Below are 27,766 nucleotides of genomic sequence, written 5' to 3'. Positions count from 1 at the left end.
TAAAAAAGGATGAAGAAGCAGCAGCCATGTCCTGGGGCCATTTCAATATATGGAGAGTATTGCATGGAGGATGATACAGGTAACTAAATCATTCAACTTCAAAGTCCATCCTGCTCCCAGGAAGTGTGTGTAGCTGAATGCCTGCAGCCGGAGCTTGGCAACCTCACTTTCACATTTCCAAATTCCAAGTCCCAAAAAGAACGAAGCAACAAGGTTAATTGCACTATGCTTATTGGGTCAGAAAGCACATAATGTGAGCGAGGTGGATGCGGATGTATACGTGTGTGTTTGTTCAGGTGTGTCCATTATATAGGTGGATGCATGAATTGGTTATGTCTACACACATGGTAAAACAAGGAATATAGGCTACTATAAGCTGACAGGGGTAGCTAGGGACAAGCTAAAGCTAAACCTTGAAAAATGGGTCCGGCTTGGCATACGAACAGGTCTTAAGCACCCTATCGTGCTGTCTAATGTTTGCCCGCATGCCACCTTTTATACCCACGGTGTCAGGAACCTCTTTTTCTTATCGGTTGTGCAATGTCCAAAGGAAACATACCACCAACATTTGAAGGAAAAGCTTCATCATTCAATTACAAACAAAATCGGAGTAAAAACCAATTGTCCTCCTTGTGCAATCTTGAATGCTAACCAGTTCCACATCAAAAACCTCAAATTGTTTTGAGCTGAAAAAGGTGGAAGGTCCTACCTGTGTAAACGAGTATCAAGTAATAACATCATCATTGGTAGAAACAATAATGTTGGAACAGAATTTCTGAGACAGAAAAGAATGAGTAGAATGAGAATCAAAGCAAAACAATCTTTTTCTGCTAATTACTCAGAATTAAGGAACCCATTTAACCTAAAAATTTTCCAATTAAAAAAATAAAAATATGTTTAGTGTCAAATGGCTGCACAGGCATCCACAGAACATTCTGTGAGCAATGAGAACAGAGTACAATGCATAGCACCACTACGTTGTAATTAAAATTGATGAAAGTCAACCTAACTCATTTTGCCACTAAAGCTTGTATAAAGGTGACGTGTAGTTTTCAACACGCACATAGAAATTCATGACAAAGCAGAAGTTTTTTAGCAAATATTTTCTTGCAGAACTTGGCATTTGAATTGCTATGGAAGTAAGAGCAATTTAAGCTAGTTACAAACAAACGAAAACCTCCAACATCATTAACAGTTCAACATAATGTGAATGCAAACTGAAGCCACATGGTGTTTGCTATCTAGGGCTCTAAAAAGGTTTCTACTTGGGATTGATGAACTTTCTAATGGCATTAAAGAGATTTATTAACTGAAATGTCCACATTTTAATGAAAGTCTTAAAGGACACTTTACACCCATTGGAACTCTTTTTTTCAGATTGTTCCTTTACTAGCATATACAGATGCTAGAGGAACAAGGGAAAGACTACCAAGTGAAGCAATTCCTCAGATATTGCTAATGGCGTTTGGTAGGCTGGTTTTTTGCTTGTTTTTTATTAAAAACTGTCGCTAACTTATTAAAACACCCCAAGTTTAATCAACCCCAAAATACCAAAAACACACACCTCTTTCCTTGTTCCACTACCACTCTCCCTTACCATTTCACCTCCGCCCACCACTGCTGCCACTGTTGCCACCCACCTCTCCACCACCGCTGCCCGCCACTACTCTCCCCCTCACTTCCACCACCACCACCTCCTCCTCTCCCTTTTTGCAGCCACCGCCTCTCTTCCTCCTCCATTCTCCCTCCCTCCTTGCTCCCCCACTTTCTTGTCAGTGGGGGGCTAGGGAAGAGAGGAGAGAAAGGGGGGTGGCAGCAGAAAGAAAGAGGAGGAGGACGTGGTTGCGGTGGTGGGGAGAAGAAGAGAAAGAAGAGAGGGTGGCGGGTGGGGGAGGGGTGGGGGTGGTTGCTGGTGGCTGTCATGGCCCGGTGAACAGTGCGTGGAAGGTGACGGAATTTTATAACTACCCTCCAAATACTTCTAAATACACAAAAGGTTTTTGTAAAAATTTTAAAGTGAGCTACAATAAAGTTTTAGATAAACACCAAAAAAAAAAAAAAAAAACCATCCAAACAGTACACTAAAAGGTGAAGAAACTAAGGAAGCATCCCACACTTCGTCAGCATTAAAAGGTGGAGCCAAATCCTACATCCCAACTGTTCACCTTTACACATAAGAACAATGAACAACTAAAAAACATTGTGAACTGAAAAAAAGAAGGAAGAGGAAAAGGATTCAACCAACAAAATAAAATGCCAGCTGCATAACTGACACTTACTGGCGGTCCTAGTTCTGGGGGAATTACAATTCTCCTTTTTCCACCTGGTTTCATGTCCCGGATTCCTTCCTCAAAACCTGTGTCAGGTTTTCTCCATTTTAGCTCCTAGCTCATTCATACTTCAGAAAACAAGAAAAAAGAAAATATAATTATCTTCATTTTCACCTGGAACTAATGCATTAGTACCCATTCGGATTTTTGCCGGAGTACCCTGTACATATGAACTGTCAATGCGGCGGCCTGACTCATTATAACCGACATAGTGAAACGTCACCTGCCACAAACAGGGAGAGGGGACCTCAGTTTAAGTACCTTTCAGATTTTCACATAGATGTTATTAGACATTGTTAATGTAGCCTTAATAGATATATCGATTTCCTTATTTTTGTTTTCCTAATATTTTCCAACTTCATTTTGACATTCAAATTTGTGCACCTTTCACTACAAATTAAAACAAAGCTGAAAAACACACACACAAACAGACAGAGAGCACCAATAATGTGCCCGTTTCCACTCATATAACATAAAAATCATAGCATAGAACACTTTATTCAACTTCTGAGGTGTACCATTTTTCAAATCTTTCCCTAAATTAAGGATGCCAGCTTTTAAGGTAGAGATTGCCTTTTATTCCCTTGCAGATCAAAATAATCACTTGTTCATATGCTAAGAAATCACATGTTGGAAACTGACAGGAGGTGTGTTGGGGGAGTGGGGGAGAGGGTGTTCTATGTTACAATTTATACCCGTTCAGAACATGTTGGAAACTAACAGAAGGTGTGTTGAAGAAGGGGGGGGGGGAGGAGGTTGTGTTCTAGGTTACAATTTATGCCCATTGAGAATACATTCAGCACAGGTTATCAGAATGACAAGTAGGGAAAAGCTCAAAAAGAAATTGGCAGACTGACGTCTATAACTGGTGGTAATAAAAACTTTAAGCAACGTACCAATTAACTCAAGCATCACAAGAATAAGCTCAAGTCTTCCAAAGGAGAACAAATAAAAAGTTTCTCCATCCTAAGTGAAGTTCAAATAAGTCAAAACTAGTTCTTTTCTTTGTAGGATTGTCAAACTCTATCAGCTTAGTGAAGAGTTCAATTTTCAAACATGAGTTTCAATAAGTCAAGGCACATTCTTTTCCCTCTTAGAATTGTCAAACTCAGCATGAAATTTCAAATACGTCAAAGCAAGTTTTTTCTACTAGAATTGTCAAACTCCATCAGCATGTTGGGAAGTTCATACTTTCAAACATGGAAGTAGAAAAACTAAATAAAACTGAAGCAGAATGCTGGTTCACTAGCTGTTTCTTTTATCAGAGTCCGCTCATATTCATGCAAAATCAAACCAGCTCTTTTAGGTAAAAGTAAAACAAAAGGAAAACCTGCTGACCAGCCTTTGGAGAATCACCTTTACCAACAGCAATATCCCACACTACAAGACCTGAGTCACGCTTTACATAATTCTCTGATGCCACAACTTTTACAGTAAATCCTGTACCAGATCGAGCAACAAAATTAACTACTTTGCAACATTGTGAAACTACCTAAACAACTAGTAGACAACTTTTGAAACCCAACATCCATGGGAGAAAAAAGAAGAACAAGAAGGAAAACTGAATTAAAGTACCAACCTTCTCTGACAAAATTTGGGAAGTCTTCAGGTGCATTATTTTCTTTTTGTATGCGCCTGTTTTGCTCTAACAAACGTTTTTCATCATATGGGTTTTTACCTTTTGTCTTTCCATAAGATGGAAAAGCCAGAGGTATGCTTGAAGTAACTAGAACAAGTAGAAGATTTCTCCTCCTCAAGTTCTCCTCCGAACACAAGACATTTCTGTTCTCTTCTCTACCCATGCGAAGACAATATCATAAGCAACAAAATCAACTAATGCATGAAGTTCGTCAGAATTCCAAACTTAATGCTGAGAACTACTAGACCTACCGATGAGCTTGCAGGTAGCTACCAGCCTGGCACTGCACTCTGAACATTTTCTGGGTGGAAAATACTCCTCGAGCTTGGCAAGCAAAAAGAGTAGTCTCTGAAACAAATTAAAAACTTTTACTGGTCATAACAAGAAAAGCTGATGACTCCGTGATAAAAAATGAAAACAGGGAAAAATATTATCTACTGCCAGTTACATTTCTCAGTTAAAAGTATAAAGTTCATAATGAGTGTCATCTTCAATATATGGGTAGTCTCCTCATAGGAAACATTCAATAAATGGCAAATTTCAGCATTACTGCTTAAAGTTGTCTGCTTTCACATTATCAAGACAAATTCTTAGCATATAATTGGCATAGATTATGTGAAACATGTAGAAATTAATTCCAAGACCATTTTAGGAGCAGATGGCACGGAGTTAAACATACAGGCAACAAGAAAAACTCAACCGAAAAGCTATGCCAAAAAATTTGACCAGACCAAATTGAGCTTGAAGACTATGATACCAACTCATGAAAGGATTATGGGAACCCTTTACCCCTATTCCATTTCACCATTTTTACAGGAAATTGATACCACAATAGCTGATATTCCCGAAGTTAAGGTACCAAAAACGAGAAAAGGAAAAAAATTTAGGACATTTAGACCTCAAGCAGTGTCAGACATTTATTATCCAAGACAAGAAAAACTTCTTAAGAGGTACTAAACTAAATGACAATAAAAACTAAAAAGCCTTGCGCTGGTCCTTCGGGCCTCAAACCTCTGAGCTGGATAAATTAAGTCAAGGATGGTTATCGTTCATGAAAATTAAAGTCAATTAATCTTGTACAGGTACATAAGAATATAGTAAAAGATGGCTACATTTCGTATAAAAGCACTCCTATTTCAGCTCAATTTTCCCAAAAGCTGCATAAATGCTGTAATTACAAAAACAGCTGTGAGTATTTAATTGAGGTGTAATTTCCGTCCTGAGTGGCAAATACTATAGAAGCATTAAAATGTGCAACAAACAAGATATTCATGAGGACTTAAGGCATAATTTATGGGTTTTCTCTACTCCAATTTCTTGAACAGTTCAAAGATTTGATAATCTAAATTTCGGGTCACATAGTACATGTCAATATGTCTCTGTCTGTCTGTCTGTCTGTGAATTTGTTACACAAGGGAAAGAGAGAGGGAAAAAAGAGACTTGCCAGAAAAAGAGAGCTTTGCACGAAGAGGAGAACAGAGCAGCAGCATGGCTTTGTTCAAGTCAAGAAATTGAAGCCTTCAGACTCTGCCCGGCATAACTGCTTTGACCTCTTGTTTTCGCAGGACGACGGAGAGTTCAGTTGAAGATAACTGCTTTGAGCTCAGAAATAGTAAAAGCAGTTTATTTTATCATCAGCAGGTCGGTTGGTCATAGCCAAGAAATTTTTGTTTGACAAGGAAATAATTGCACTTCCATTTTTGTTAATGACTCTCTTACTAACATTTTAATCATATAGTTTTCATTCATCAAACTATATGATAAAATAAGTAGTATAAATACGAATAACAAAAAATAGAATGCAAATTACATTTTCTTTTTATTAAATGGAATCTATTTCCTTGTTCTTTTATTAATAAATGAGTAATTTATATATATATATTGTCAGTATATACACTGTCACAGTTGGATGTATGACATATGAGCAAATTTTAAATTTCAAATTCAAATTTTGCACATGTGTGATATATCTAATGGTGATAGTGTATACATTGACGGTTTATAAAAGATTAATCTTTAATAAATTGAAGCAAACTTGTCCAAGCGACCACTATTGCCGTTAGAGCTAAATTCCACCAAATTGACATTTAAATAATGAAGCGCAACTTAATTGATAAGATATTCCGCCCGTAAACATTGAAGCAAACTTGTCCATGCTACCACTATTGTTGTTAGAGCTAAATTCCACTAAATTGACATTTAGATAATGAAGCGCAACTTAATTGATAAGATACTCCGCCTGTAAGCAACAGATCATGAATTCGATGATTCATCAAAAGGTTAGTGTGGAATCAGTATTAATCCCCTTTAAAATAAATGATGAAAAAGAAAAATACTAAATTAACATTTACGCATCTTATGCATTTAAGAACTAAAAAGACATTTTGGTGGTCAACCTCAACAAGTGCCCATTCAGGGTGGAAACAAATGCTGTTGTTTATCCTCCTAGATTTTCAGTAGATACAAGATAGACAGAAAATGTTACAATTATCACTAACCTGTTTTGGATTTCCTATTTTGACGACTAATCTTTTTTATTTGGACATGGGCAAATGGAAAAAATTCCATCGACAATAATAACTGTTGCATACAATTGCAGGTGTAACTATCCAAAATCCTGTAGTATAACCAACCAAGTTGTGGAATCATATGCTAGGCTATATAAACTGCATTACCTGTCCTATGAGTTCTACAACAAAAATGTGCAAAGTGGAGAGGAAAAAATGGGAAAGCGGTATGAAGATACGCTTAGAATATGCTGGAGGTGCAAAATATTCCCCTTTCCATGTCTACAAATGGCTCACTTTCCGGACCCTTTACAGTCCAGGAAGCGTACGCTTCTGATTTGGTTCCGTGGTGGGAATGGTGTCATCTTCTTGTACATGCAAACCAAGGAAACCAAACGATAACAAAACACAATCTGGGGAATACCATGCCACCGGGGGCTGATGATGAAGAAACATCATAATGGAAGTGTACATCAACAGTTTCAAAAATGTTTCAAAGAGGCAAAAATATCAAAATTTGGAAACTCAGACAGGTCGGAATCAGCTTGCCAACAGACTCAGTTGTGATTGCCAGCAGGCTGCTGGAATGCCCTGCCTCCAAACAGGAAAGCCCATAAACCTGAAGAGCAAGCTCCGAGTCTTTAATACATCGTCTTGGGTTCCTCAATGTCAAATCCATCCATAGCAGATGGCTAGAATTAACTTCAAGTTGGAAGCCAATCTACAATTCCATGTACACTCTCCTAAGATACAAAATTTCATGTCTATACTGTTCAAAGCAAAGCCTCAAATTTTCAAACCAATACCATCTCATATAGAAACAGATTTTACATAGTTTTCCGGACTCGGAAACTTACAAGAAAGAAAAAGGCCGATGGGAAACCTGTTACTATTAACCATTTTATTTTTGCCACCTAAGGCCAGAAAATAGAGGCAAAAAACGATTTCAACTTCTCTGACTGGCACATGACATTCTTAATAAACATGGATGTCAACACCAATACTCTGTAGCTGACTGCTTGTCATGGAGCTTCCCAGCTTCTTTGACACTTTCTCACCTGTTTGAGAACGAACCCACAGACACGAAAGCCTGGCAACAGCTGCCTGACTAACAAACTGAAATCTACATGCTAGGTTTGACTCAGCCATAATACTCTTACCCACTACACCTGACTCGTGACTTTCATCATATCCATCAAGGTCGGATTTGGTCACTAAAACAACAGATCCATCATCAAAAGCTGAAGAGTCAAGTGTTGCTGGGAAACCTAAAATAGATATTGGTGATCTATCAACCACTGAGATGTCATTTTCAGTTCTCTTCAGATGGATGTAGAAATTCTCAACAGCCTGCAGTTTGACATTAAACCAAACATAATACTATAAGTTCAAAAGAAAAAGCCATTTGCAAGCATCTCAAATACCACCATGGCAATCAGTCGGTGATACCTGCCGCTGAGAAGAGGCCAATAGCACCCTTGGCCTAATGGACCTCACATGTTCATATGCAACTTTAGGTGTCATGTCCTTATGTTTAACCTGTAGAGAGAGAATCATTATCAGCAAGAAGTAAAGGAAGGGGACGGTCGAAGGAAGAAAATCTCATCAAAAGTAAGTCAATAATTTATGAGATCTGAAAATCTAGTGCCTACCATGTAACAAAGGACAATGGTTGTGCTGCGGCCCCGCCCTGCCTTACAGTGAACATAGGTGGTTTTCCCACGAGATGCATTTCCTTCACATCAGAGATGGGAGATAATGAGGAACAGAATATGCGATTAAAATTTAATCTGACAATTGAAAGTTCAAAAACTGCCAAGAAGAAGAAAAAACTGAAAACTAAAGACCAACTTATGTCAACTATTTTAAGCAGCTTCTTCCACCTAAATGTTAAAATCTAGAACGTTCATTCTAAGTTTTTGAAAGGAAGAACAGGAGAGAATGATGCAGCATACATCTTCCACTGCTTAAACAACATCAAATTCGAGAATTTGAGGCTGAATGGTTAACTTCAGAAAATCTTCAAACAACAGTAAAAACATACTTACCATGGATGAAGTCCACAGCTTGGCAAATGTCATCATTTGTTGGAGCAAAGAGATAATCTCTTGTAGGAATTACCAAGTGGTCAATATCATGGTCCTACAGCAAAAAGCAAGTCTTTCATCATCATAGATGATAAGGTAATTAAAGCAGTGATCTTGAACCAACAAAGTTTAGAGTAGTGGGAAGTGGTAAATCAAAACTGAATGCAGATTAACTCTTATATACATAAGTTGAATAACCAAGCTAAACTGTGTCGTCATTTATCAGCACAAAGGAAGAAAGGGCCAAATTTATGCATAGAGACCTAGTATGGCATGTGAGCATTCTTTGTAACACCCACAACTTTGATTACTTATAAACTATGGTGACCATCTCTTCCTTCCTTTTTTCACAATCAGAAAAATGGAAAAGGTAAGAAATTCATGCAAGAGCTGCGAAATAGTTTAAGCTTACATGATATAACGATGTTGGGACCAATGTTTCATATGGTTCGTTCAAGGTAACCACTCCACAGACACCTAGTTCTTTCAAGTGAGGAACATCAGCAGGAAATGGAACAGCTCCTAACAAAATAAACTGATGATACAAGGAAATGAGAACTGCAGTCATAACGACAATGTCAAATAAGATAACAATTTCACATTTAACATATTTTTCATTCTAAAGAACCAAACTTATGAAACTAAGAATGTTGTCATCATCTCAATCTGGGCCAAGAGATACTTCAACCATATTTGAGGTCAGCAAACTACAGTAATCATCTGAGAATCTATCCAAACCTACCCATCATTCAAGGATAGGAACACAAAATCACTGCCTATCTACTTTTCCTGTGTCCAAGTATCCAGGAAAAGAGCTCTACACGTATTTTTTTCACATAATGGTCTCAAGAGTGAAGCCTTGAAATATGACTTCTCCAAATTAATCTCAAGCTGTGCACAAAAATTACAAGGTGGTTATTTATATTTATTTATTCTTCTTCTGTTTCTGAGGAGGTGAACAATTGAAGTTTCAACAGTACAAGCTCACTCAAAGCTATCCAAATGCAATTTCAGTTGTGCTTACCAAGGCAGAAACATCTCACTGAATTTTACAGAATAAGCAAGTCTATGTCCATGTCAAATCAATATCACTGTAGTTAATTAAAATTTCAAAGTATCCAGCAGAAAGATGTAATGCTGAGCTATGTCTATACTGAGGAAAAAAGAAAGATCACATATAATATGAACCATAAAAGCCTTTATTAAATGAAAGAAAGAGTACTAGGAAGAGGTCAAGCTGCGGAATTTGACTGTATTTTAGTAAAACCTGGAAAACTCCAGCCCACATGCAAATTGTAAATAAAGCCAACCGTATCCAAAAATCAAAATAATACTTCTGAAAGTCAAGGCCTTAAAAGAATTAATCACACTAGCATCATTCCAACAACATCGTTATTAGGACACATACAAAATTGATCCTACCTTTGGCCTAATTTGTTAGCAAGCGTATGAATACATCATCCATTACAAACAGACTAACAAGCATACCTGATTATCAACTTAAGTCCTTTAAACAAGTTTTTGCAAACCAGATTTTGAAACTAGAAACAACTAAAACATGTAAATAATTGAGTGTTTTGCCAATATGTGCGTACCTCATCAACTTTGTCCCACCAGTGGAACTCGGATTCAATCTTATTTCTCACAACATTGTACAACAAGGTTGGATAAAAGAGAGCACGAGCACCTGCCCCAACCAAAGCCCTTTTTGCATCCAAAACAACAATCCTACCTTCTCTATAATTACCACAACCTTGTCCCTCCTCTCTATCAGATTCCCCCTCCTTCAGTTCCTCAATATGCATCTTTCCAAGTACAATTAGAACAAGCTAGACACTCTACACTTTAAATAATTAATCACCCAAATTACTCACAAGATTGAAAGATAACAAGAGCCTTTTAGGCCTGGCCTCTCAAGAATCAATAACTTAAACTAATAACCAAAGAAATCCATAAAGAAAAAATTCAAATCAAGATTGAGTTCAAACAAGAAAAGTTACCAACTTCACACCAAAAACCATCAAATATCCGCCGTCCAAAATCTTCCAAAACCTCAAAATCAAAGCCCAAAAAAAAACCAACAAAATCTTCAAGAAACGCCAAAAACCTTCTTATTTCTGCATCAACTCCACCTCAAAATAATGGAAAATAGATTCGATTCAAGAATGTAGCGAACCTCGATCAACAAAATAATATCAAGAACCCACCAAGGAAAGCAGAGGTTAATTTAATTAGCCAAGAAAGCCTGAAATTGAAGGGAATGGGCTGAAAAGTATATAGCATTGCCTAAAGAGCAAGGAAAAGCCAATGCAAAGAAAGGATCGATTCAAATGGTTGAGCTAAAGCGTGAAGAAGGCAGCTGGAAAGCCAGATTAGTTCTTCCTGGGGTTTGTCATGTAAAGTAAAGTAATTGTAACGTAATTTTGGTTGCAAAAAGCGCGTGAGTGTGTGTGAGAGAAAAAGAGTATGGAGCCATTGGTTGGCGTCGGTCCAGAATGGGGTAGAAGTAAATAGAAGAAATGGAATCTCTCTCCACCTTTCCTTATCTCTCAACCAACTTCAGAAAACGAGACCAACGCTACAGAGAGCTTCGAAATTTTAAAAAAAAAAAAAAAACACCCAATAAGGCAATCACCAGATTATTATATTGGGGTAAAAAAAAAAAACCCTGCATCTGAAACCGGGTAATGGCTTGGTAGCTCCTGAAACCGGTGGAGTCCCCTCGGATTTTTAGTAATGGGGGCTGACCGAAGGCCGATCTAATTGGACTCGGGGCATGGACGGTTGCAGGTGTAACCGTTTCTGGCAATTTTGGTCATTATCAACTGCGCGTAACTTTCCTTGTACATGGGATAACTTTTTTTTCACAAAATGTATTTTCACAACAGATAGTGGTGGGTCCCACACTTGATGCGGAAATCGAGTTACATGGTGTAATCTCAACCGCACAAAATTTTGAGGGCAAATCTTGGCCTTAACCATGCAGGGACGGTCATACCTGCCCCAAATCCGATCTAATTGTAGCTGCTACATCAGCACCTGATGGCTAAATAGAACCGTTAAATACTGTACAAAGTTGTCAACATCATCAATTTGGCCTAAACAATAATTAATTATCCTATCCTCTACATTGTGATAAGGTATTTAATTCGATTTGAGGCATGAAAAGCTCTGATTTTTAAAGTTATCCTATCCATTCCGTTATGTTCATATTTTAAAGTGATCAGGTGTTTAATTTGGATTCAAGCCATGAAAATTTTTAGAGAAAAGTCATATATGTATGTTCTCCCTTGTCTTAATCAGATCCGTTTGAATCAGCTGTTTTTGTGGGTGTTTTTGAAAAATTTTACTGTCATAGTATTTGTGAAAAATTTTTATTATAAATATTTGATATATTGTGTTGGGTTCTGAGAGAGCCAAACTCGGGGAGAATTTAACCATGAATTAGAATAGGAACCATAACCATGGGCTTGACACCACATCCAACCCAAAACCTTAAGGCATTGGATCTATGGATCATTCCCACTTATATGTTCCTTATTCTACTCATCTCTTTCCGATGTGGGACATTGATTCACACTTGATATCCCAACATATTGTATGAATGAAATATTTTTTAAATTATTTTTATTTGTATAATATTATATTTAAAAACTTATTTTTGACAAAATTGCCAATCCAAACAAACCGCTGATGACAATGTCAAAATTTCAGCAATAGAGAGGGTATTGAATGGCCTCCACGGGTTTAGTCACATAGTAGCAGCGTTCCCTTGGAACAATCAGGTCCCGGGTTCGAAACTGCACTATGAGGACGCTTGTGTACTTATCGTGCCTTGGTCGGGTTGGAGCGCCGGGCTCGGGTTGCAAGGGATTGGTCGGGTCCCGTAAGAATTGACCCGAACACCCCTGTGTCGACAAAACAAAAAAAAAAGAGGGTATTGAATGTGAGATGCTTTCTTTTAGTATTTATTATTAGAAGTTTGTAAGACTTTTAGGAGATTTATTTTTCCTTGGACATAAGATGGTTGGATTAAAAAAGATTTTTTTTTCATATTCCCATTTCTCCTTTACATTAAAAGGGTTTGAATTTAAAAATCTCAATAGGGGGATTCGATGGAATTGAACAACTTCTAGACTAGATGGGTGGATGATGCACTAGCTGATGAAATTCTAAACCATAATTCAAAGAATTCTTTTGAAGTATTGACCAATAACATTGCTGATAATTTTCGCTGATTTGGCTCTCAGTTTTTTTTGTTTTGTTTTGTTTGGGCTAAGTTAAACTAGTAATTTAAGGAACACCCGATGTGTATGTCTAAATTAAATATTGTAGCATCCCATTAAATATCATATTATTAATTGTGAGGATTATTACGAAATAAATTTTACCCAACTGTAAATATTTTAGTGGTAAATGAGAAGGGCCAAGAATAACTGCCTTATCTACATGCAAGTGATCTTTAAGCGTGGCTAATTACCACAGACTGATCCTGACACATTTCACACTCTTGACCATCAATACGTTATGTGGACCAAAAGAGCAGGCAAAGTGATTGGAATTTATGGCTTAGAATACCCTCTCAACCTCACCGATAGTGGCTGTAAATTTTTTTCGCGTTTGGATTGGTTAATTTTTGAAAAACATGTTTTTCATATATAATACTATGCTAAATGCACAAATAAAAATAATCTCAAAAATATTAAAAATACAAAAAAAAAATCTAAAAAGCAACCTCATTTACGGTAAAAATTTTTCACCTACATTGTTACAATAAAATATTTAAAAAACACTCCCAAAACCAATTACTCTTACACCATAAGCGTGCTTAAGCTTTATATAATGGTAAATCTGCATATGGCATCTGATTTGGATCGGTCTTTTAGTCATCTTCTGCAAAACTTTGGTTCCATTGTGGTTGTATCTTTTCAACTTCCTATCTAAGAAAAGGGGTGACAAAACACACAGCAGACAAAGAGCTGAATCAACGAAATTCACAGACACTTCTCATCTACTATCCTGCGATGCATAATGAACCAATCCAATGAAAACAGAAAAGGGTTCACTTAGCCCCTGTTGAATTTCTCATTTCCAGCACATTTCTCTCAAATGTCAACGAACTCCAGTGGTAGAATAAGCATTCGCTATTATTTTTTTTGAAGACGATAACTATTGTATAACCTATTCTATCCTAGATTAGAGGGGAAGGGGGAACTTGAATAGACTTGTGTTAGGGACTAACAGATACACAGACCTTATTAGATCAAAGAGATGCTTTGGCACCACTTTTAGATTTTTTTCGCTGCAGGTGAGATTTGAACCCCGCTTACAATCCAAGGAAGGATTTGGATCCCTTCTCCATAAGAATTCATTAGGACAACTCTCTTCTCAATACAAGGACAATCTAATTCTACCAAACTAAGATGGAAAAGACCTCGTTTCATACGCTACACGGAATTGGAAACACGAAAATGAACTAAGTAGTTGAAGGTGTTCATTTGTTGCAGGGAACTTCGGAAAAATGGATAAAAAAAGGGACGGGATGACAAAGGAACACCATATTGTAAGAGGGATGCAGTGCTACACGACACTCCCAACCGCCCTTCTGAAAAAAGCAAAAAAGACAAATAAGATAACCAAACAATGCAACGAATAAATGCGGCCATATTCAGCATAGGCAGAAACAATGAACATCTCCATGCAAGCAGGGCATAAACAATCAAAGGCATACAGGGCATTCTTTTGTCTTATAACATGAGATGCATAAAAAGTCTTTGTATTTGAGATTCTTACAGACAACTTATAGTTGTCAAATGTTTCATTTGATCACTAAATGATGCAGAAATCTCCTCCAATTCAGCCAGCTCATGTTTTAACAGTTGTTCTAGTAACCCAAACGAGGAATTTGCAAGCTTATGAGTTTATTGTTGGTGACAGGTGATCAAGGTCGAGGATGTTTTGCTGCTTGTTTTTGTTTGGTGGAAGAAATTTTCTTGCTTATATCAAACATGAGATGCCAACTATCCTCCCACTGCTTGCTTCCTTGTAATTGGTTTAGCATGTTAGAATGCATACACCCCAAAAGAAGCCAAAACCTTTTTCTTGCCACAGAATTAGATACTTGAATTAACCATTTGCACCGCTTTTCTCAGGACAAGCTTGCCTCCTATACTTTGGTAGAATGCACTTATAAAATGATAATGAATAAGAAAATTAGCCGTGACTGAAATTAGATTTTCAGTAGCCGTTCATCCAATATTATGATTGCTACGGCGCAACACTAAATTCTTACACGCAATGTCAGCTCAAAACCCAATTTATCACTTGGCCAAATATGATCGTAGAAAACATTATGCATTTACAAGGAGATCGAAAATTTGGAACCAAATGGAAAAGCACGATTTGACCTTTCTCAGCAATGATAGTCATAAAAGTTTGGTGAGCTAGCTATCAAATTCTCATAGATGCAATCAAACTGGATTCTGTGTGTATCTTTTAAACCGGCCCAGAACATTTACTTTTCATACCACCTTAGAAGCTGGGAAATTTGGTGATATAGTGGCATCATGTGGGCAACAAAAATAGTTCGAGAAATTTAAATCAATGGTTTGCCACTATGCTTTAACTACAGGGTAATAACAAGTGGGTGGAAAATGAGCTGAAAAAATACAGCTTCCTGCTATTCAGTGTGAAATACCTTGCTGCAGCGCAAGACTACAGCTTACCCAGACTACTAACTACCAATTTCCGTATATCTGTTTAACTGCCATCTGATGTGCACCAAAGTGTGATTAAGGCGCAAACCACCAGGCGAACCCAATCTGGGCACCACAGGTCACATTAAATTGCCGCAGCTACTCATGATTTGACGAACGAAGCCTACAAATATCCATAATCTTAATTCCTCCACTTGTGCTGCAAAGCCTTTGCTACTAGGCTCCACAGCTATGCCTTTTTGACTGATGCAATCTTCTGAAGCCTCATTTGCTCCCTAAACTTGGCTATAAATTCATCAGCTTTCCTATCAACCTCACTTCCTTCAGCTCCTGAGTTATCTACTAGGTCTGTTTCTGATTCCTTATCATCTGAACTTTCTTCACAATCTTCAGGCTCACCCTCCAGCTGCAAGTCACTTTCAAGTGGCAAAGCACTATCAGCAGTGTCCTGTTTTTCATCACTCTGAAACTCAGAGAATGTCTCCTTTGGCACAGGATGCACCTTCCTGGAATTGTGCTTTTGGGTGTGGACTGGGGGATCTTTTGTTTCTCCTCCTCTCACTTTCTTTGCCAAGATGGGTGCTTCAGGTCGGTCACTCCTCGCTGCAACATTGTCATCTATTTGACTCGAATTCTTCTCCTTCGTTTTCAGTTCATCAGAAGCAGATAAACTAGATCTGATTGTTCTAACGGATCTTCCCCTCTGTAGAACCTTAGCTAACTTTGAAGGTTTAGCATCTGATTTCATAGAGTCGCTACCTTTCTTCCCTCTGTCCAACATATCTTGCATTGCACTTATATTAGAATCATTAAAGTAGCCTTTAGAAGTCGGCATGTCCAGCTCCCTGGAGGATCCAATGCTAAATCCCCTGGCCTTAGTAGGAACTGATGCTCCATCATCCACAGATGCTACAGTTGTCCGTGAAAACATGTCCAAGAAAGCCTTAAGATCTTTTTTTGGCTCCACATTTTCAGTTTTCCAGTTTGACGGTTGGGGCGAAACAGAACTGGTTCCTGAAGATATCGGATGCCTGACTGACCTTGACTTAACATTCTCAATCTCAAAATTCCCACCAGAGTGATTCCTACAATGGCATGGGGGTTGAACATTACCAACTTCTTCTCTCATTTCCATCCTATCAGATCTTGACTGCCAGCGGATGGTGGAAGGTCCAGCGACTTCATCAAACTCCTTCTCCAAATTAATAGTAACCGGACTTCTGAATTTCTGAACCTTACCCTTAGTATAATCACCGAAAGAACCCTTCAAACTCGTAGATGATGCATTACTCGGGCCAAACTCAGTTTTCTCAGCATCACCAATACTTGACCTAAGGCTCCTGACAGGAAGACCTAAGGGTTTATGTTCATCAGAAGCATAGTTCCCATCAGCCACAACCACCAAATTTTCCCCTTGAAAATACTGAGAATTCCAAATATGGCCAACGTTTTCCTTATCAGCCTCATAAATGTACTTGACGCCGTTTCCAAACTTCAAAGATCTAATCTTTTTACCATCATCTACTGAAGGCCTTGCTTTACTCATTGATTCATTTTTCAAGTACATAAAATCCCAATTTTGGGTACTCTTTGTCTCATCGGAGTTGCACATATCTTCACACCCATCCTCAAAAAATGAAGATACATTCATTACCCCGGGGAAATATGCATGAGGACTATAATCATTTCTAGGCTGATTATCGACCTCAATATTGGTACATCTTCTACAGAACAAGCCATAAGAAACAGCAATCCCAATAACCAGAAGGTGAAAAAGTTCCCAGAACTTACTCAATATAGATTGGCTAATAAAATCAGGAGCTTGTGCGGGAAACAAGGGTATAACAAGAAGAACAAGAATAACGATCAGGGACTTACAGAACAAGTCTGCGTAAGACCTACTTGCAGGTTTTTGATGCGGAACTCGGCAATGGGGATTCCTGAATAAGGCTGGAGAAGCTGCCATTGTCGAGGACAGGGGAAGAAAGAACCTGTGGGGTTAGGTGAAGAACAAGAAAGGAACATTTGGGTGATCAAGAAATGGTAAAGGTAAGGTACTAAAAGGGGAGTGTGCCTTGTGTGTGTTCTGATGAGTGAGGGAAAACGGAGAAAAGGGTTGTGAGTCATGAACAGAGGGAGTCAGAATTCAAAAAGTGGGTCATTACTTTACCGTTTGTCTCCGCCGATTGAATTTCTTCTTTTGCCATAAATAAATACGGTATGCTGTTACGACTTTTGAAGGCACATGAGGCAACTGGCATTCAATTGGCTAACATAAGATGTTGTACGCCATTCACTACTGCCATATTTTGAAGAAAAAACTGCATGCATATTAGTACATTCGTTTGTTGGCAGGAGGAAGGACCAATTCTTTCCACGGCAGTAATTGACTAATTGGTGCTGTTGTCTTGCTATATGGAAATTTCTTTCCACTGCTTCAGACTACAAAAACACTGGGAGAGCACATTTTAGTGACCAATAGACAGAAAAATGGAAAAACTAGCGTAGCAAAAGCATCAAAATTTCACAATAAAATTGTGTTGTTTGATAAAGTTTTTGAGTCAGATAACAAGTCGTGTTATTTCATTCAGTGAGGAGCGCATTGCTTAACAGGTGCGTGCAAATTGGAAGCACACTAATTCTATGACCGACTCAGTTGAGAAACTTTTCAGCATATGGTCGGTGCAGCATATTAGCTTTTTTGTTTCCTTTTATTTTAGGATAAGTGTAAGGTTTTGAATTGAAGATGTCCTATGTACAATATCTCTCATCTTATAGCCTATTAATTTTGTGTCTATGCGGGCTTGTACATAATCTTCTTGTGAATGTGAGACAATCAGTGGGATGCATCTTTATACAATTATGAATTATGGGTTCACGACTCGTTTAGTACTATTCTAATCTTATTAATTTTGTCACAAAAAGAAGAAAAAAAAATCGTTCAAAACGTCTTTCATATTTTGCAAAATGACTTTTTTCGTCTCTCACTTCTAAAAGTGTACTTTTACGTACTTTACAAATTCACATTGATCAAATTTGATTCCTACTTAAGTTTTCTATTAGTTTTTTGTCGGAATCCATCACGTACACGTGATCATTTTTTAAGAGTAAAATCATCAAATTAAAATTTACATGATCCAATCTATAATCTCTTATATTTCATAAAATGAATTTTTTAGTCTTTGACATTTCACAAAATAAATTGTTTTGTTTTGAGATAAAAAAAAAAGACTAATACTAATATTCAGGTTCACCATTCAAGCTCACAAAATGTGGGCAGTGCACGATTGGTTGTGTTCATTCATTTTTAGCAAAAGGTTAACCTTTGTTGCAAGAAAAAATGACTAATTTCATCTCGCATATTTTATAAAATATTCTTTTGCTCCTCACTTTCTTTAAAATTTAATTTATTTCGTAAAAATATTATTTTCGTCCGCTACTTTTCTTGACAATTAATTTATGCAGTGAAAACTAATATATCAATCCTCTTTCGAGGCCCGATCCCACTTCCCTTGAATTTCACTCTCCCCCTTTCGCACAGTCTGTGTCTGACTGAGAGAGATCCAAGGGGATTTAAAACATGGCGTCTGAGCATGTGGAAGCCGATAATGCTGAAGCCATCATCGCCAGAATCGAGCACAAGTCCCGCAAAATCGAGAGCTTACTCAAGCAGTATCAATCCCCCCCTTTTCATTTATCCTCACAAATACTAAAAATTTGATCTTTCTAAACCAACATTTTTTTTTGTTCTTATTTTTCTGATTGGTAGGAATAAACCAGTGGAAGCACTCAAGACAGCTCTTGAAGGGTCCCCTCCGAAGACCAAAGATGAGAGGTGTAAGGTCAGTAATCACGATTCCAGTTCTATCTTCAGCTGTATTCTCTTGGGAATTTTCTTTATTTGACTGTATTTTTCGGATTTTTTTTTCATTTTTCTTGATCTGATATTGAGTCCTATTTCATGAATGAGCTTTGTTGAATTTGTAGTCTGCGAACTGGATAGTGGTGCACAGGGCAATAATGGCAATCAAAGATGTTGAAAGCTTGTTCTTTGCCTTGGATCCCGAGTATTATGATATTCTCATGAAGTAATCACCTTTTCTTTCCCTTTATGAAAAACTCTCTGACCCTAACTTCCTTGTTACTGCAATTTATACAAAAGATTCAACCTTTTTTTTTTCCTTTTGTGTACCTTGGATGTTGATTTAGGAGTAAGACGTGGTATCATGTTTAACTGATTCGAAGTGTAATTGGAACTTCACCATCAAATTTTCATGATGGACGTGATAAGTTTTCTGAATCTGGAAAGTCTAGCGCTTGGAGAGTATTTCATATGTATCTTTGTTAATATACCATTTCAAGTACCAGAAGACTTGATAAATAATGCTTGCTGAACTTGTAGAAGATTCACACCTTGTTACAAATGGTGTTAATACCAATTTCAACCTCAAAACAAGATGTTAATATTCAATAGGATGACCTCTTTGGATACTGATGTCGGAAACTATATGTGTTCTCCACATGATTACTAAGTGTTGCATATCGATTGTGGATTCTCAGCATTGGACGAAATTACCCTTGGAATTTTATCTATCACTTGTTATATGAGGCAGAGTTTCAGTTAGCTGGTTACTCTATTCAGAGTTTAGTTGGACATCTTTTTCCGTTGGTGATTGGTTTTGGTCACCAATCTCTTCACCTTCATGTTCTATGTGCAAGTAATTTTGTTAGCAACAAAGTTCGGATAATTGAGAAACTGAATGGACAATAAAAAAGTATGGAGACAACACAAAAGAGAGTGAGGCAATAAGATTTTTGTTATTCAGTCAATGAGACCTATGTCCATGGGTGAAGGATGAAACATCACTACTATGAAGAAGAACATAAAGCTTGGAAAAATTCTCCAAAAGCCAAAAAAAAAAGAGAGCAAAACATGAGAAAACTCAAAAATATTGAAGTGTGAACTTGTACCAGTTTGAACTTTCTATGTTTTTTGTGTAGATTGAGGCCTTCATAAGGCGCTATTTATAGCTGACCTTGACTAAAATTCGTTCAGAATATCAAATCATTTGCAGCAAAGTTTGAGGAAGATCTGCAAGAGTCATGGTATAGAATGGAACTCCACCTGCCACTGACCAACACAGCTCTTCACCCGACAATTCTCCACCTTGGCTTGTATCTGATTTTTGAAGAAGAAAAAAAAAGATGGAATACTTGCTCTGTCTTCTCCACAAGCCTTTAGCTATCTTCCCTTGAGCAGAAAAGGGATGGTATCGATGAAACGAGTTAATATCAGTTGAACAGCTCATTTTTTAGGGGGTAGTGGAAAAAGAGGTTGAGAAAATAGAAAATAAAATCCTGAATCAAAATCCGTATATAAGAATTGGTTTTGCAATTATGTCACAAGAAGAGGGCGTATTAAATCTAATTCCTTTTAAGTTGGAAATGAAGAGAATGTATAGAGAAGAAAGATTATAAAATAATGAATTTGCTGAGGCTAGTGTTGCTGCTGATGGGATTGCTGGAATGGCAACTGCTATCAGAACCATGAAACCTAGGTTAAGTACCAGCAACCGCTATGACAATAACAAAGTCCCATTCTGTAGTTTAACCTAAGTGCCAAATTGAGACTATGATAGTTCAAAATGGAAGCAATCCCGACTGAATTTGGATGGAAGGCTTTGTCCACAATGGAGAAATTATCAACTTAAATGATTGGTAAGGAACTTGTTGACATAGATGAGAAAGCTCATTCAAGTATCGTATTATATCTCTCCTATGAGGTTTTGGCAGAAGTTGCTCAAGATTAGGCAAAAGGCTTGTAGAACAGTCTATCATTGTTTTATATGTTTTATGCAAGCCAAGTTGGACATTTGTTAGCTGAGGAGTTGTGTAAGAGGTGAAGGTGGCTTGCCATCCTAGCCCACTTATTTGGAATGAATTTTACAAGCTTCCGACCCTGGATTTCTGTTGTCAAATTTCAGCTGCAATTGAATTCCTATAACCTACAAGTTTCAGCTGAGTTTCAACTATAAGATTGGCCTTAGAGAAGGCTTCAATCTACATGAAAAATAGAGTAAGCTCAAATTGGGTCAAACGCAGCTATTTTTATATCTCAGGTTTTCGTAATTTTTGTTACTACTCTCCTTTCTTAGTAGGTAATGCTGTCTGACCTACCGTTGACTCAGCTTTTGGAGATTTCTTTTAAGCTTTGTATTCTTCTTCCTAGGACCGAAGATTTTTTTCCTCCTTCACCTTTTGATTGACCTAACCACTCACTTTCTTTTATATTCTTCTCCATATTTCTGCGTGGGCTGTCAAGTGACTTTGTCAAATTCTTTTAGAAAAAATAAAATAAAGAAGATCTGGCAAATTTTCAGAAGTCTGTTCTTGACAAGCTAATGGCAGAGCTGTGTTTATGATATTGGGTTATGGGTTAGCAGTTATCTCTCCTTGGTTTAGATCATTTGTCCTCTTTGGCATAGGACCATTGACCACGGGTCCATTTGTATTGGTCTGATGAAGAGGTTGGGGATCTATTTGTGTTAGATGAAGAAGAAGTAGGCTTGCATTGACTGCTAACTTGAACTTGAGAGGGGAGGGGGATTGTTTTCAATAGGATGGTCTACCCGTGTTAGGTCTATTGGCTGGTTGGAATTGTTACACTGTAGTTTGAGAAAATCAAATGGACTGCTTAGTGCCTGAGTTTGAAACCTAAGGCATAAGCTTTTAGGTTACAGTTGGACTCCAGGTTGTATGTCGGGTCTCTTCTGTGGTCTCCTTTCAAATTAGAATTAAGTTGTTCACATGTAACGAATACTGTGGCTTTTTAAAAAAAAAAAAAGAAAAATACTATGGCTTTTTGTTTTTGTGAACTAGGAATATGTCTTAAGCTACCAGGGCATGTAAAGGGATCCTTAACCAGTTCTCAAAATACTATCAAGAAATCTTTGGAAACATCTTACCAGTTAAAGATGGTAGAGAGAACAAATGTAAGCAGGGAAATCCTTTTGCCTAGTTGGTGCTTTGTCCATCTCCCCAGTGGTGTGGCACTTGTAAATTTTTGCTATCTTTTTGACAATCATTGACTGCGCTATTATTTTCAGGTATCTTTACAGAGGCTTGTCCACTGGTGACCGTCCAACATGCGACCAGTGTTTGAGGATTCATGAGAAGTTGACAGAAAAAGCTGGCTTGGGTTGCATACTGCGTTCTCTTGCAGATACTGTAAATACTGTTTGATTAACTGATAACCTCTTCTTGCTCATTATTTAGATGATTGAATGGTAATCATTTGTATAGTAGAGCCAGCACTGTTACTCATGAATGGTGAGAGTTATTGATTTCACCACCCTGTACCGCCTCGAGCAAAAGAAAAACATGATAAAGAAACGCTACTGCTTAAGGTCTTGCATTTTCGACTGTGAAATTAGTCGGGGTTTTGGGGAGCGGGTCTAGCGTATGTTATTATGCTAGCCGTTATGTGGTGGTGATCTTATCTTTTTTGCGTTGAATCTGCCAGTACGGGCAAATTCGCTGGCTAAGAGATAACTGCAGGATTTTTGGCTGAGCCTCTAATCTGTACTTGTCTGAGAATGAAGCTAGACATATTATTCCAAAACTTTCCAGCTACCTGACAAGCAAGACAACCCAGCAAGGGCTAATCTTTATTATTATCTTGTTGGACTTATTCTTGGTTGCTGTTGCTGTGTGTGTAAAGTTTGAAGTTCTTAAGAGTGGATTTCTTCTTCTTTTCTTTGTTTTTCCAAACGGTAAACATCGATAGCCTATTCTATTATATACTCTTTAAGGGGTTGAGGATCTCAGTTGGATTATATGAAGAGGAGCTAGAGAGGAAAGACGTATACAGACTAGAGGGGTACACGACTTATGTAGACAAGAAATTTGTACTGTTACACTTTCTGTGGATCTTTTTAACTGGAGGTGCAGGAATTTGAACATTCAAAGGTCAAATTAGAGCTTAAAAGGGATTTTAAATTCTTTCTTGGTGGCTAATTTATCAAAGGCAAGTTGGTCATCGAGAGTGAGTGCATGGAAGAAGAACGATCCTTCTACGTCCATGGATTATTCGCAAAAAGAAAAAGTGTGATTGCTACACTTCAAGAAATAGTTACGAGGTGCGTGTGCTTCTGGTCCTTAAATTTCAATCCTTTCTTTTAGCTTGCACGTCAAACTGTGCTAAAGGAAATGGTTTCCTATGCTATTTGGGCCCGCTATTCATTTGCCCTTTTCTGAATTGACCTTTACCAATATATCAACTGAAACGTCTCCAAAGGTTTCAACTTTCTTCCACGTTTGCCTCTCTCTGAATATTTGCTTACAATAATATTAATCTGTTGGACTTGCTGGAGTGCGAAAATGAACTGAATGCATCATGTGGTTTGTTAGACGGTGCACTAGTATCAATCATTTATCAACAAACAAACAATAGTATGCTCTGTTTGTTTTTGGAAGTAGACTGGTAGAAGATTCAAGAAAGTTGAAATGATAGGAAAAAAATTGAATGCATTATATCATATGATATATTAGGTGATACACTAATATCAATCATTTATCGCTAAACAATACAATGACAGCGAGTCGTTTCTTTATCTCCTATCTACTAAACAAATAATGGCCCACCATAATACTTTGATGATGACTTTTGATTGACGTTAGTGTACTGTTTATACCACAGCCTAACCATATATTTCCCTGGAATTAATCTATACAAGAGAAGTACGTAGGTCATCATGACTAACAATATATCTTACATTGGAAACTAATAAAACACTAGAACAACAAATAATGTTCCCTTCATTTCCGACATTAACCACACTTGTATCTAAATTTTAATCATTTGTCATTTGATAAACAAAAACGAAGATACTCGGATTCCCTTCTTTTTATCCCAACTGATCTACTCTCCGTTTTATGGACAAAGCTCTCCCCACAGATGGACCACCTGTTACCCTTTACAAATCTATCTTCTCGAAGCAAAAGCTGAACTTCTTCCGCTGCTCCTGCCATTTTCTTGCTACACCTATCCTGCTATCCATCTTTCCACGAACATGATGAACTTTTTAAGGAAATTTATGACCGGGGCTGGCGGACACCATGCGATTGATTGGGGAAGATTGCAGCCCAAGGATTCTTTGGCATTGAATGTTGGTTTGAACCGGTCAGTGGGTTCTGTTGACGAGGGATGCCAGTGCTTGTCGCAGCTAGTGATGTTGATGCTGCTGCAGCTGAGGACGATGAAGATGCTGAGACGGCCACTCTCTCACACTGAGGGCACATAGTAAGGGTGGTCGGGGGATTCATGTTCATATAGAACTGTGGAGAAAGCTTGAGTGCTCTGAGTTCGTTCACCTCCTTCTGCAATCTCCTGTTTTCCTCTGTCAGATTTTCACAACAACGTTTCAAGTACTCACAGTCAACTTCTGTTTGCTTCAACTTTGTCCTGCAGCATGAAAACGTTCTATTCACACTTCAAAAAGGTTGGTCATAGAAAGATCAACGATGCTGAACCACAGTGACATCTATGGCTAGCATTTAGACTCTAGACTTCCATTGAAAATGGCCACCAACTACCTGTTACTTTGATATGAAAATTAAATGTCTACTTCCTTTCCTAATCCATCATCCATAAGTTTTAGCTAACGCAACACAAAGAAATAGATAACAGAATATCTAAGCTCTTTGGCAATTTACGAATTTAAGCGCTGAAAAAGCCATTTTGATGGAAGTGCAACAAGTCTGTTACCCCCATACAACTCAAGTTTGAGAATGCAATGACCAGTCTGGTTTTACACAAAATCGATCCAATGAGTAATTTTTATATCTGAAATTGAGATTAAAAGAAAAAAAGGTCATGAAATTTACTTCTTTGCTACTGGTCTGTCCTCGCCAACCATTACTATTTGGAAATCCTAGTAAACGACCAACTCAAGTAAATTACAATCCTTTGCACTTCGTTAAATCGGTTAAAAGATCAACAAATGCCACATAGCTCCATCTTTAAAGAGTTGCTATAACATCTTGTAGAAACTGTGCAAGGCACGTGTGTCTCAAACATTTGCTGGCAAATAATACCCTTTCCAAAGTATCAATAACAACTTAGCAACAATTAGCTAAAATTTTCACCTTGCCTCCTCCTACAAAAACAGTTGATTCAATGGATAGTGGACTCTCTCAGAAATTTTCCGAAACATGTATATGTTGTACCCTAAGTTGATTTCACTAAAAGGATTTCCAAGCGAGTAATGTCTTTGCCAAATGATACCAAGAGTAGACTTGCATCAGCGGAAAGCCCAGCTTGCTCTTGTATTTCTAACAAGTCATGTACACCTTTAGCTTTAGACTGAGCTGTTTTGTTTCAGCGAATACTATATCCAATGGTATGATATCTGGTACTCTATTCTAAGTTGACCTTCAAAGAGCACCTAAGATTACTATAAATTGTTCTTATAATAGCATGGATAATGCCATATGGATAGACTTCCCTTCTGCTTTGAAACATAAATCTGGTTGTCTATGGCTCAAGATTCAGCATCCTGTTATCGGTAAAGTCAGTATTTGGTTCTTCTTCAAAGAAAGTTCAATACAGATATATTTGTGCTAAATATATCACCACACTGGTTAAATGTTACTGAAACCAGAGACACACAAGTACTGACTCACCTTGCCCTTCTATTCTGAAACCAGACCTCCACCTGTCTTGGCCTCAGGTTTAGCTGTTTGGCTAAAGCCAATTTTTGCTTCTGCACAACAAGTAAACATAGTACAAAACACCAACTCAGCATGAGTACAAAACAGAATAACTCCTATCGAGAAAAAAACCTCCAAATCACCAAAAATTTACCAAAACTGCCACTAACCGGATTTAGAGTGTTGTGCTCCTTGAAGGTCTCCTCAAGAAGAGCTGCTTGTTCCTTGGATAGCCTCAACTTCTTTCTCGCCGCGTCGCCACCGTCATCCTCCAGAGAACTTGAACCCCTTTCTGCCTCATTTTCTTCCCTCTCGCTTCTCTTCCCACTCACGCTTGACACCGTACTGTTTGGTGATGACACCATGACTTCTTCATCACAGTCTATCACTGTTGCCGGTCGATTTACATCAATTCCTCGAAGAGATGATCTGGGCTCAGCAGCATTTCTTTCTATAAATACAAATCAAGAAACAGAAACTCATTACTATCAGAGAAGATGGGAGGGAAAAAATGAAAAGGAAAAAACAGTTTTACAGCACGGAAACAGAGATCAGTTTGCGCTAACAGTTGCCTTGTTTTCATTTTCAGTCTCTCTCAAACAAAAATGGAAGCTTTAACGAATTTACCAAATGATGTAACAGAACAATCATTATGAGCCTTTCACAGTTTAAAATATGCTAGAATAACAAAGCCATTTCATTAAACAAACATTTCAATTTTTGTTCTTTTACCGTGTTAGCGTAAACTGGTAACAATTTCTTGAAATTGTCAAAAAGAAGAATGAACGTGTTACTTTGCAATAAAACATCAAACATGCTCAGATTTGGTCAAAGATCAAGAGGAAAAAATAAACGGACATGACCAAAGTCTTACACAAGGAACTGAAAAAGGAAAGATACAATTTTGGAAAGAGGAAATCTACCAGAAGATGATGGAAACGCATCAGCAAGAAAGGAGGACTTTTGCAGCAGCAGCAGCTGCTGCTGGTTCCGTTGTTGCACGAAAGGCAAAGTAGACCTCATGAGTTTCAACGGGAAAGGTTGAGGTGATTGACTTATCTTCTCCCGCTTTTCATCATCTCCACATCCCAAGCTCAAACTCAACCTCAAACCATCATCTTTCTCACCCATTTTTCTGTTTCTACTTTCTCTGCTTTTTCTCCCTTTCAAGTGTCAACTCCTTAGAAGAACTTTGACGCTTTAGAGGGGGTCTTAATTAGAGGATTCCCAAAGGAACAAAGGAGGGGACAGAAAGAAGAGATATGGGCTGGTCTTACTTTTGTATCAGTGCAGAAGGGTTACAGCTTTTTCTTTTTCCCAATGGACAGAGTGCAATTACAGATGAGGCAAAACAATAGGTCAGAAGCTACATATGAATACTAGTGCTCCTGTACCTACTTGCTAGTGTGATGATACAGGTGTGTGAAAGGAGGGGGGAGGGAGAATACCTATTTGCTAGTGTGATGATGCAGATGTGTGACAGGAGGGGGGCGGGAGAGTGAGGGAGGGAGAGAGTGTGTAATGGTAATATAGCTGCAGATGTTCAATGATGACTTGTGTCAGAGGATGGCTATTGGTTCAATGATGACAAAGGGATTGGCTTTGTTCTCGCTTTTGTTGTTTTTGCACTTTGGCAATTTGCCCCTCTGCATGGAATGGATGGCTTCTTTTCTTTCTCTCTTTCCTTGTTTCTTTCTTTCTCTCTTTCCTTCTTTCTTTCTTTCCCTTTTTCCTTGATCAACTTCTGTAACGGTGGATGAACATGATGGGGGTCTTG

General features: G+C 37.9%; 5 protein-coding genes across 7 annotated transcripts; 1 reads left to right on the top strand and 4 right to left on the bottom strand.

Moving 5' to 3' along the window:
* Positions 1 to 10: 10 nt before the first annotated feature.
* On the bottom strand, positions 11 to 5,618 carry LOC113726861 (peptidyl-prolyl cis-trans isomerase FKBP20-2, chloroplastic-like). 2 transcript variants are annotated; one of them, XM_027250764.2, is made up of 7 exons: positions 5,414 to 5,618; positions 4,221 to 4,317; positions 3,910 to 4,124; positions 3,661 to 3,770; positions 2,445 to 2,553; positions 2,280 to 2,356; positions 11 to 709 (listed from the first exon to the last, which is right to left on the bottom strand). In XM_027250764.2, exons 1-7 carry the CDS (start codon positions 5,457 to 5,459, stop codon positions 590 to 592), a joined length of 774 nt encoding a protein of 257 aa, XP_027106565.1. In that variant the 5' UTR covers positions 5,460 to 5,618; the 3' UTR covers positions 11 to 589. The 2 variants fall into 2 exon arrangements, with proteins under 2 accessions (XP_027106565.1, XP_071931457.1); XM_072075356.1 differs by having other exon boundaries at positions 4,009 to 4,124; positions 5,414 to 5,583.
* A 1,649-nt stretch (positions 5,619 to 7,267) lies between these two features.
* On the bottom strand, positions 7,268 to 10,725 carry LOC113726860 (phosphatidylglycerophosphate phosphatase PTPMT2-like). Of its 2 annotated transcripts, none has more exons than XM_072075353.1 (6): positions 10,564 to 10,725; positions 8,976 to 9,098; positions 8,525 to 8,618; positions 8,129 to 8,211; positions 7,926 to 8,015; positions 7,268 to 7,826 (listed from the first exon to the last, which is right to left on the bottom strand). In XM_072075353.1, exons 1-6 carry the CDS (start codon positions 10,582 to 10,584, stop codon positions 7,452 to 7,454), a joined length of 786 nt encoding a protein of 261 aa, XP_071931454.1. In that variant the 5' UTR covers positions 10,585 to 10,725; the 3' UTR covers positions 7,268 to 7,451. The 2 variants fall into 2 exon arrangements, with proteins under 2 accessions (XP_071931454.1, XP_027106564.1); XM_027250763.2 differs by lacking the exon at positions 10,564 to 10,725 and adding an exon at positions 10,159 to 10,547.
* Positions 10,726 to 14,985: 4,260 nt separating this feature from the next.
* Positions 14,986 to 17,706, bottom strand: LOC113726858 (uncharacterized). The gene is made up of 2 exons (XM_027250762.2): positions 17,450 to 17,706; positions 14,986 to 17,270 (listed from the first exon to the last, which is right to left on the bottom strand). The coding sequence occupies exon 2, from the start codon at positions 17,243 to 17,245 to the stop codon at positions 15,509 to 15,511; it is 1,737 nt and encodes a 578-aa protein (XP_027106563.1). The 5' UTR covers positions 17,246 to 17,270; positions 17,450 to 17,706; the 3' UTR covers positions 14,986 to 15,508.
* A 1,051-nt stretch (positions 17,707 to 18,757) lies between these two features.
* On the top strand, positions 18,758 to 22,693 carry LOC113726856 (actin-related protein 2/3 complex subunit 5A-like). The gene is made up of 4 exons (XM_027250760.2): positions 18,758 to 18,951; positions 19,049 to 19,121; positions 19,267 to 19,367; positions 22,386 to 22,693. Exons 1-4 carry the CDS (start codon positions 18,860 to 18,862, stop codon positions 22,519 to 22,521), a joined length of 402 nt encoding a protein of 133 aa, XP_027106561.1. The 5' UTR covers positions 18,758 to 18,859; the 3' UTR covers positions 22,522 to 22,693.
* A 1,092-nt stretch (positions 22,694 to 23,785) lies between these two features.
* On the bottom strand, positions 23,786 to 27,561 carry LOC113726855 (homeobox-leucine zipper protein HAT4). Its single transcript, XM_027250759.2, has 4 exons — positions 26,913 to 27,561; positions 26,160 to 26,440; positions 25,963 to 26,042; positions 23,786 to 24,742 (listed from the first exon to the last, which is right to left on the bottom strand). The coding sequence occupies exons 1-4, from the start codon at positions 27,118 to 27,120 to the stop codon at positions 24,373 to 24,375; spliced, it is 939 nt and encodes a 312-aa protein (XP_027106560.1). The 5' UTR covers positions 27,121 to 27,561; the 3' UTR covers positions 23,786 to 24,372.
* Between the last annotated feature and the right edge of the window lie 205 nt (positions 27,562 to 27,766).

This window comes from Coffea arabica, chromosome 2c (assembly GCF_036785885.1).
Source record: "Coffea arabica cultivar ET-39 chromosome 2c, Coffea Arabica ET-39 HiFi, whole genome shotgun sequence".
Classification (NCBI taxonomy): domain Eukaryota; kingdom Viridiplantae; phylum Streptophyta; class Magnoliopsida; order Gentianales; family Rubiaceae; genus Coffea; species Coffea arabica.
This window is presented reverse-complemented; position numbering and strand designations above follow the sequence as displayed.